The sequence below is a fragment of the Hemibagrus wyckioides genome, linkage group LG16 (genome assembly GCF_019097595.1).
Source record: "Hemibagrus wyckioides isolate EC202008001 linkage group LG16, SWU_Hwy_1.0, whole genome shotgun sequence".
NCBI lineage: Eukaryota > Metazoa > Chordata > Actinopteri > Siluriformes > Bagridae > Hemibagrus > Hemibagrus wyckioides.
In genome coordinates this window covers 10,763,204-10,773,183 of record NC_080725.1, presented here as the reverse complement: position 1 = coordinate 10,773,183, position 9,980 = coordinate 10,763,204, and the positions used below count along the sequence as shown (strand labels likewise).

The 9,980-nt window shown below is 40.3% G+C and overlaps 1 protein-coding gene across 2 annotated transcripts in view; it reads left to right on the top strand.

Annotated features, from left to right (window-relative positions):
* The first annotated feature begins 5,534 nt into the window (after positions 1-5,534).
* Positions 5,535-9,980, top strand: part of cntnap3 (contactin associated protein family member 3) — a 121,934-nt gene continuing 117,488 nt past the window's right edge. For both annotated transcript variants that reach the window (XM_058412696.1, XM_058412695.1), the window contains exon 1: positions 5,535-5,759. In XM_058412696.1, the coding sequence (XP_058268679.1) occupies positions 5,675-5,759 (85 nt within the window). In that variant the 5' untranslated portion in view covers positions 5,535-5,674. The remainder of the gene's footprint in view (positions 5,760-9,980) is intronic.

The window sequence follows — 9,980 nt, the reverse complement described above, 5'->3', positions numbered from 1 at the left end:
GATGAAGCATATGCTCAACTTCCATGGGTGGGATGGGCAAAACTGGAAGAAAATGGATGAAATTTATTAAATTTTCTCATGTTTGTTATCCTGCCTCATGTTTCTAAGTATTGCCTATGCACTTTTATTACAAACCAGTAAAGTTGGCTACTTCATCACTTTGCTTGCAGATTATTAAAGTACAGCTGAGAGTCAAAATAGGGTCCTTTGTAATAGGGTTGTTTCCTTATTAGAAATCTATGATGTTCTTTAAATAATTATGAAGTTTTCAGAATGAGGAGAAACATGCCGGATAATGCGATGCAAACTGTTCTTTTTCAAATGAACTGTTGCATGAGGAAGCAGATTTTAAATAGACATTCATGCACACCAGAGATCACCTTTTTCCTTGCAAAAGAGTGAGAAAAAAAAAACAATTAAAGCGATAAATTAAGTCTCCTTTGTCTCCATTGATCGTACATTTAGGGCTACTTATGTAAAGTTTTGTTGTTGTTGTTGGGGTGCTACAATCAATGGGGAATTTTGTGGAAACCTGGCTTCATACACGTGTCTTTTTGACATTTTTGTGTTTTTGACATGTCTTTTTGTCAGCTTTTTAATTTCATCTCAGTGTGAAGCTTTTTTTTAAAAAAGAGATTTGCTCATTTTAAAGGTGATTACCATCAAGACTATTTTTAAAGATTTATTTTGCAATCATTTTCCCATCGTTTAAACAAATTGGGACATTTGTTCCAGCACCACTTTTTTCTATCAAGAAATGACATGCACAATACACACACACACACACAATTATAAGTACACACATGCAAATTCAAATCTGTCAGCAGTGGTGTCTTCATCCAGTAAGAAAAAAAAGTTCGTAATTTGGTGATATTGAGAGAGATGATATGTTTTAGCCAATTACAGTATACTGCATCTTTCAGTGCACACAGCTGTTCATTTGAGTGTTTTGCTACAACTTGTAATAAAAGTGAGGGAAGGTGTGTGTGTGTGTGTGTGTGTGTGTGAAAGAGAGAGAGAGAGAGAGAGAGAGATAATGCAAGTGTGAGAACTTCTACAGCGTTCTCTAGAAAGTAACAAATGCATCATCTCCAGTTTGACAGCTTCCAATCGAAACGTATTACTGTAATTTTACATTTTCACATTTAAACTGTCAAACGTGTCCCACAACCTCATCCCCCACAACCACCTTAAGCTATCTCTAAGAACCTGGACTCTCAGTGCTACTTTTCTCCAGGTCCAGCATTGTGTGTGTATGTGTGTGTTTTTTTTTTGTGTTAATGATCATCGTCTGCTTACTGTTAGTCGGAGTCACTGTAGTGAGGTGTTACCATCAGGAGTCTGTGAGTTCAAATCCTGATAAAGCCACAACCAGGCCAAGAGCTGAAGAGAGCAGCAAAGGCTGTGGGAGGGATGATAGAATCTCTCAGCTGTCAATCAGAGCGACACTGTAGAATCATTTGTGTGTGGGAGCTTGTATGTGTGGAAGAAGACAGATTACACCTCCTCTTTCTCCTTTAACTCCTCTTCATCCTCTAACTCCTTCTCCTACTTCACCATCATCCCCGTGCTGAAGAATTCTCCAGTGTCTTGTCTCAATGACTACCGTCCCGTTGCACTCACACCCATCATCATGAAGTGCTTCGAGAGGCTCGTCATGAGGCACATTAAGAACCTGCTGCCACCTTCATTTGACCCCATGCAGTTTGCATATTGTCCAAATCGCTCCACAGACGATGCCATCACCACAACCCTCCATCTGGCCCTCACACACCTGGACAATAAAGACACTTACCTATGAGTGCTGTTTATTGACTTCAGTTCAGCATTCAATACTATCATTCCTCAGCCCCTGATCAAGAAGCTGAGTCTGCTAGGCATCAACACCTCCCTCTGCAACTGGATCCTGGATTTCCTGACTGGGAGACCTCAGTCAGTCCGGATCGGGAATAGCATCTCCAGCACCACCACACTGAACACTGGAGCTCCTCAGGGCTCTGTGCTCAGTCCACTGCTGTTCACTCTGCTCTCTGAACGTCGACAAGACTAAAGAGATGGTTGCTGACTTCAGGAGAGCAAAGAGTGACCATTCTCCACTGAACATCGATGGGTCCATCGTGGAGATCGTCAAGAGCACCAAATTCCTTGGTCCTCACCTGGTCACTCAACACCAGCTCCATCACCAGGAAAGCCCAGCAGCATCTATACTTCCTGCGAAGGCTGAGGAGGGCTCATCTTCCACCTCCCATCCTGACCACCTTCTACAGAGGGACCATCGAGAGCATCCTGAGCAGCTGCAACTCTGCCTGGTTTGGGAATTGCACCATCTCAGACCACAAGACCCTTCAGCGTATAGTGAGGACAGCTGAGAAGATCATCAGAGTCTCTCTTCCCTCTATCACAGACATTTACTCCACATGCTGCATCTGCAAAGCTAACAGCATTGTGGATGATCCCACACACCCCTCACACACACTCTTCACCCTTCTGCCATCCGGAAAGAGGTACCGAAGCATTCGGACCTGCACAACCAGATTGTTGAACAGTTTCTTTCCTCAGGCAATCAGGTATCTCAACAGAGAACTGCGCTGAGCTGGACACATGCACACGCACACACACACACACACACACACGTACAACCAAGATCTGATCTCAAAGGAGAACTGAACTGTGCTGGACATGGACATACACACATACATAACACACACGCACAAAAAAGAACTGGACTGTGCTGGACATAGTCAGACACACACACACACTAAATGTCCTGTTTGCACGCACATGCCACTTTACATTTCACTTTACATTTATATTTATATTAGTCTTGTTACATGTGTCACTTTAATAATTGCGATAACTGCAATCACTGTATACACTGTTCTAACATTGTCTTGGTCTTTGCACAAAGTCGGCCTATATGTTGTTTGTCTCGTCTTGTCTTCCTGTGCACTTCTGTTGTATGTCTTAAAGATTGCACCTTAAGTATAGTTTAATTTTTTTTAGTTTAATTTTAATTTTTAAATTAAAGTTTAATTTTTTTATCTCTATGTTATAGCTCTATGTTTGTCTGCATCACTGTACTTTGTCTGTGTTATGTGTAGCACCTCTGGTCTAGGAGGAACGTTGTTTCACTTCACTGTGTACTGCATCTGATATATATATGGTTGAAGTGACAATAAAGCTTCTTTGACTTTGACTTTACTTCTCCACTAACCTCCCCTTCCACCTCTTTTTCCTCCACCTCCTCCTCCTTCTTATCTAACTCCTCCTACCACTCCTCCACCTTCTTCTAGAACTTCTCCTTGTTCTTCTATAACTCCTCCCTCTCCTCTAACTCCTCCTCCTTTTATAACTCCTCCTCCTCCACCTCCTCTAACTCCTCCTCCCCTATAAGTCCTCCACCTTCTTCTCCTCTAATTCCTCCTTCTCTAATTCCTCTTACTCATTTTTTCTAATTCCTTTTTCTCCTTCTTCTCTCACTCCTCCTCCTTCTTCTCCAACTCCTCCTCTAATTCCTCCTCCCCCCTAACTCTTCCTACTTTTTCTTCTCTAACTCCTCCTTCTTCTACTCTAACTCCTCCTCCTCCCTTTTCTCTACCTCTTCCTCCTCTTCCTCCTGTTCATCTTTTTCCTCTTCCTCCACCTCTTCCTCCTCTTCCTTATCTCCTCCTCCTCTAACTCCTAGTTTATGCTTAGCACATTTGCCTCACACCTCCAGAGCTGAGGTTTCGATTCTTGCCTCAGAAGATACACCAGTAGCTTGTTTTAATATTTTACCAGAGCACGTTGTTTATTGTAGAATATGTCCAGACCTCCAAAATTTCATGCTATACTAGACTTTTATGCTAGACTTAGGTCAGAAAATATCAGCTGGGGTTGTACGCTGATGTCAGTATGAATCAGTGAGTATCAATATTGCTGAATCCTTAATAAAAACCTACTGATGTTCAGCACCACATTGGATTCCATATTCTCTAGAAACGTCTTTAGACTACTCGGTGATCTTGTTTTTTATCCAAAACTTTGCATACCATTCTTCTGTTTTTTACTGAAATGACATAATAATTGAGGCTGATTGTTTTCGTAAAGCTTCCCCTGAACAATCCCGTCTCTATATTTCAGCGGCATGGAGCTCACAGTGCTTCCTGAGTGTGTGCATATTTTCGAGTGTGTGTCAGGTTAACGGGTTAGGTGGTTATGAGTAGTTCTCTCCCGCAGATGTGGTCTGTTTGCGTAAGTGTGCTTCACCCTTCCCGCTCTAGAACACCCGAGCCTCCATGTGACGTCTATCGATTTGCAGGATATTGTTATGACAGTCGACTCAGTGCCGTCCATTACAACGGTGTTGATTTTTCTATTTTTCCTTTTATTTCTCTAAACATCCTGCACAGGCTTGAGATATAATACACACACACACACATGCACACACACACACAGAGTTACAGGTGGGCTGTATTTCACTACAGCTTAATATCTGCTAAATAATTCAGAGTGAATAAACAGAATGGAACATTTATGGATGTAATAAAAGTGTATTTGGCATTTATTTCAGAGAGTTTGTTCGTAGATTTAATCAGAATGAATGATGTTAAAGCCTCTAGTTGCTGTGTTTATTAATGCTGTCAGATTTAACCCGAGGGCTTGACACGGGTTTAACAGATGGAGGTGCAACACTCGGATCATAAATCTCAGCAGTGGAACAAGGACAGGGAATCTCGGTCTACCTGGAAGAAAATATAACATTCATGCCATAATTCTGCAGCATAGATAGATAGATAGATAGATAGATAGATAGATAGATAGATAGATAGATAGATAGATAGATAGATAGATAGATAGATAGATAGATAGATAAGAGAGATAAAGGAAAATGTGACTGACTAGAAGAAACCAAGCATCAAAGGTAGTAAAAAGAAGCTTTAGTCAAAAAGAAATCAAATGGCAGTGAAGGATCTGAAGGGTCCACAGCTGAGATGGGAGACAGTGCCTGGTCCCTCAACAAAGCTGGCTTGTATAGAAGATTAGCAAAAAAAAAAAAACTATTATTATTTACCACATCGGAGTAATATTAGCTGATGACAGTAAAGTAGGAGTCAGGTTTTCTGATCTCAATAATTGCAGTACTTTAGCTGATGATGGTAAGGTTAAAGTAATCGCAAAAAAACTGTAGCTGGTCAAAGTAACATTAGCGGATCTACACAACGTGATCTGCATTTTTAATGTATGATTTGTCAGCAATCAGTGAGGAGACGCAACAGAAAAAGAAGGATGAGAAGAAACGCAGTGAAAGAGAGAGAGGGGGGGGGGTACACGTTCAGCATTGTGCTCTGTTTAATGCGAGCATGAAGCAGGTCACATTTCTGCAGTACGGAACGCACTAAAACGTTAACAGCTCTCCACTGCCTTTCCCATGTCCTGCGCTCACGCGCGTTCACGCCGCACTGCGCGCGCCCTCGCTCTAACTCTGCTTGGAGGCGTGGCCAAGTGGTACATGCCCCACGCACGCGCCCGCGTCTGCCAGTAGCGGCGTGGAGAGAGTCGCGCGCCGTTCATTCCTCTAGCGGAGGAGCACAGGAGAGCGCGTGAGAGAAAGAAAGAGCGCTCGAGAGAAAGGGAGAGCGAGCGAGAGAGAGAGAGAGAGAGAGAGAGAGCGCGCGAGCAGCTCCGCTTCAGCATGGATTTACCGCTCAGAGCGAAACGCGCAGCGCTCATCAAACTCGCCCTGACGCTCTGCTGTGTCCGCCTGTCATCCTGCAAAGGTGAGACTTTTTCTCCTTCATCCTCAGAGTGCTGAGGAGATGCGCAGGCGCACGGCGCGTGATTCTTTTTTATATATAACTTTTGTGCTTCATTGAAGAATGCGTCTTTTTTCTGTTTTTGGAATAATAATAAAATGCACAGATTGCGTTAAAGTTGTGCAGAGAGTAAACAAACGGAGTAACTGATGCACCATTTTACAAATCAGCTTCAGCTCAGAAGAGTGATAATAATAATAATAATAATAATAATAACAATAGTAGTAGGAAAAATAGAGGAATATAATAGGCTGATTGTGGTGGTGGTGGTGGTTAATCAGCACATATGTACATATTACGCATTCATAGCAAAGCATGTGTTAGATTTGCAAATGCATGCTTCTGCACGTTGACATATCAAGTATTTATTCGCGTGCTGGGAGACTGAGGCAAGATGAGGACTGCTGTAAAAAAAAACGGACAGAAAGAAAGAAAAGGAAGCTTTTTGGTAAAAAGCATTAAACAATAAAGAAGTAGCAAAAATCTTTGCACAGCAGGACAGGGAAATAATAGATGCATGAGCATCTACTGAAATGAAGAAAGCCGCCATAGACCACAAATAGTATGTTAAAATAAGGTCGTTAGGCAGTGTGTGCATGGGCTTTTTAGCATGCCTACACACACACACACACACACACACTTGCCTGACTATCCTTGTAAGGACCTACTGAAGACATAATGCATCAAATGAATACCTACATCAGTATTTAACCTTAATCTCACTACCTATTTATTTGTTTGTTTGACCAGTGAGCAGTCCACACAAGGACAAAACTGATCATTGTGAGGACATTTAGTCCCAAACAAAGATATTTTCAAACATTCTCAAATACACACATACACATACACTTGTGAGGACATTTGGTCCCAACCAGATATTAAAGCATGCCCAAGCACACAAACATGCATGTTCACACACACACACACACACTTGAGCGGACATTTGGTCCCAACCAAAAATATTAAAATATGCCCACACACATGGACACTTGTGGGGACATTTGGTCCCAATCAATGATGTTAATACGAGCTCAAACACACATGCACACACACACAGACACACATACACACCATTTTTTATTGATCCATTTAGGGATTTTGCCCTGTTACAGCAGCTAAGCGAATGATGAACAGCAAGTTACAAGTTGTAGCTAAAGCAAAGTATATAAAAGTATATAGATAGATGTGTATGTGTTGCATCTATCACAGAGCAAGCATTTATTATCGTTTACTCAGGTATCAGACAGAACGACATACTGAGATTTTCCGTCCAATTAAAGGACAGTTAAAGTGACAGACACTGGGGGTGTAGCTTCATGGGGGTGTGGCTTTGTGGTGTGGGTGTGGTTGTGGTCTGTTGATGAAGTCGCTGGTGAACTTTATGCAAACAAGCACCGATGTGCAGGAAAAATGATTTACACTAACCAAAATATGGACTTACGTTTGAGCAAATATGAGATTAGGACACAAGCATAAGTCATGTAATGATCTGATTAATGAAAGTAGCTGATTCTCTGTTATGCATTTCTGCAGTTGAAGGCAACTCATTAGACCAAAGACTATTTTCTAACTAACTATTTTCTGTTTTTTGTTTTTTTTAATCTGATTAGAGATTGAGTTTTTTTACACAACAGTGTTGGGTAGAACGTAGACCAAAATCTAGTCATAGTATTGCTCTAGAATTTCCCCTAGTGGAGGAATCTATATTATAGACATGTATTTTTCTCGTCATGCTAATGACTTGCCCTCTAATCGGTGGCATTTGGCTTTGGGTCAGCCCACACCGCAAGTGTCTTACTGTGACATGACCTTGGATCATTTCATATGCTGTCTTCAGTCAGGGTTTTTTTTTTTGGCTGAAATCCAAGTAGCTCTTTATTCTCTGTGTGAAACAAAGCACTTTCTATAGCACACTTTATGTTTAATAGCCATATGTTTCAGAGTTGTATTAACAGCTCGTGCTTTTTAGGGTTTAGGCGATGCATTTTCAGCTTGTTCTGCTGAGCCTTGGTATTGATCCAGAAACTTAAAGTGGTAAGTGTAATCAGAAGATGTACTATTCATTATATCATAGACAGGGGCAGCTGGTATAAATGGTTGTTATTTAGTCAAAGGTATAAAAACATCTAAATGTCTTGGATTGTTTTGGTAAAAGAAATGCAACAGCATCATCAATTGTTGTATAAAAAACACATTAAATGATGTGAAGATGTGGCTGGTTTGTTTCTAGAGCTATAAATTTAGCATGGTTGTTTGTTTGGTTATTTGGTTGGTGAGTTGGTTTTGTTGATTGGCTCGGCTTGTTGATTGGTTGTTTAGTTGGTTGTCTCGTTGTTTGCTCAGTTGGTTATTTGGTTGGTTGGCTGCATGTTTGCTTGGATTGTTGATTGGTTGTTTGTTTAGTTGGCTGGTTGTTTGCTTGTTTGTTTGATTGGTTGTTGGTTGGTTGCCTGGTTGTTTGTTTGGCTGGTTGTGTGCTCAGTTGGTTGATTGCTTTTTGTTTAGTTGGTTGGTTAGTTGGCTGGTTCTTTGCTCAGTTGGTTTGTTTGTTTGGTGTTATTTGGGGGCATGATGGTTTAGTGGTTAGTATGTTTACCTGGCACCTCCAGTGTGTTGGGGATTTGATTCCCACCTCCACTGCTTTAGTGGTTTCTTCCATCAATCCAGAGGCACGTATTATAAGCTTATCACTGTCACTGTGAAGGGTAAATATTAATCTTTTGCTACAAACTAGATTTTAGCTTTCTATTTATTAACATCACAGATTATACACAATGTCATAACCCTTGATATTTTGAACTGAAAGAGACGAACAAACCAATCCTACGTGTATATAATCTGGAGTGTGTGTGTGTGTGTGTGTGTGTGTTAATACACTTTATCTTACAGTAATAGAAACAGATGGCTCTGAACTTTGCACACTCCCAACTGTCTCACAAACACTCTTGGCTCTTATATCTGAATCTAGTGCGCTGTGATAGATACAGAGTTTTCAATTTTCTGTTTGGAGAAAAAAAATCCCAACAGACTCTCAGAGGAAATCTCAAGCTAATTAATTCCTGGGTGCTTCAAAACAAGTTGCAGCTTCTTTTTCTTCAATTCAGTATTTCTTAAAGCTAAATCAGAACCGATGCTTTTTGTAAATTGTTTTTCTTTTCTTTTCTTTTTTTTGAGATGAACTTGCTGGTGCCCCTTTAAATGTAAGTGCCATAGCATGAAAGTAACATCAATGGGTGAAAGATACTGAGATATTCTGGTGCTGGTGGCCGGTGAGAATTTGTGAGGAGCTCAGGAAGCAGAATCAAAGCCGTGCTATATTTTAACTGATACTCCCGAGTAAGCTGAGCTCATCCTCACTGAGTTGAAGTTAATGTTTGCTGTTTGCTGTTTCTGCCAGATGACCCACTTTTTCCCCCACTCCTGTTATTTTTTTTTTTTTTTTAGAGTTTGATAGAGATGTATCATTTCCTGTATCGTATATGTTGAAGGAATAAAAAGACAGGCTGCCGTAGAAAAATTCCTCAGCGAGGAGTTCTTTAACGTGTCCGTATATACAGCAGCGTTAATATTATCTCCCTGAAGCTCATGATTTTTTTCCCAATAATAATTTCCAGGTCTGTAAACATTTAATTTTTTTCTACAACAGCAATTTGCTAACAAATGCATATTTTCAATCTGTTTAATTCTAGCTATGCTTAATGTTGTGGAACGTTCACAAAACCTGTTAGTTCCTGCCCACACACGCACACACACACACACACACACACACAACAATCATAGCATGTATGAGTTTTCTATAATTTCTTTTGATTTTAAACACATAAAAAGTTAATTTTAACACAAGAAACACAGAAAAGAACAACAATATTATATTAGTATAATAGTACAACACAGTATATATTAGTATAATAGTACAACACAGTGGCATAACAAAGAAAATAAACAATCAAATAAATAAATAACAAGAAAAAAAGTATTAAAAATGAATAATAATTAAATATTTAAGGGGGAGACAGAATTTTCCTCTCATTTCAGTGCGAAAAAACAAACAAACAAACAAACAAAAAATCCACCCAGCTATGCTAGACAGGTGATCAGAGCATTTGGGTTGTTTGTTATGCAGTCAGCAGGTGGTGTCAGACACGTGTGAGGCGTCTAAACACATAACGAAATATCAATACTCAA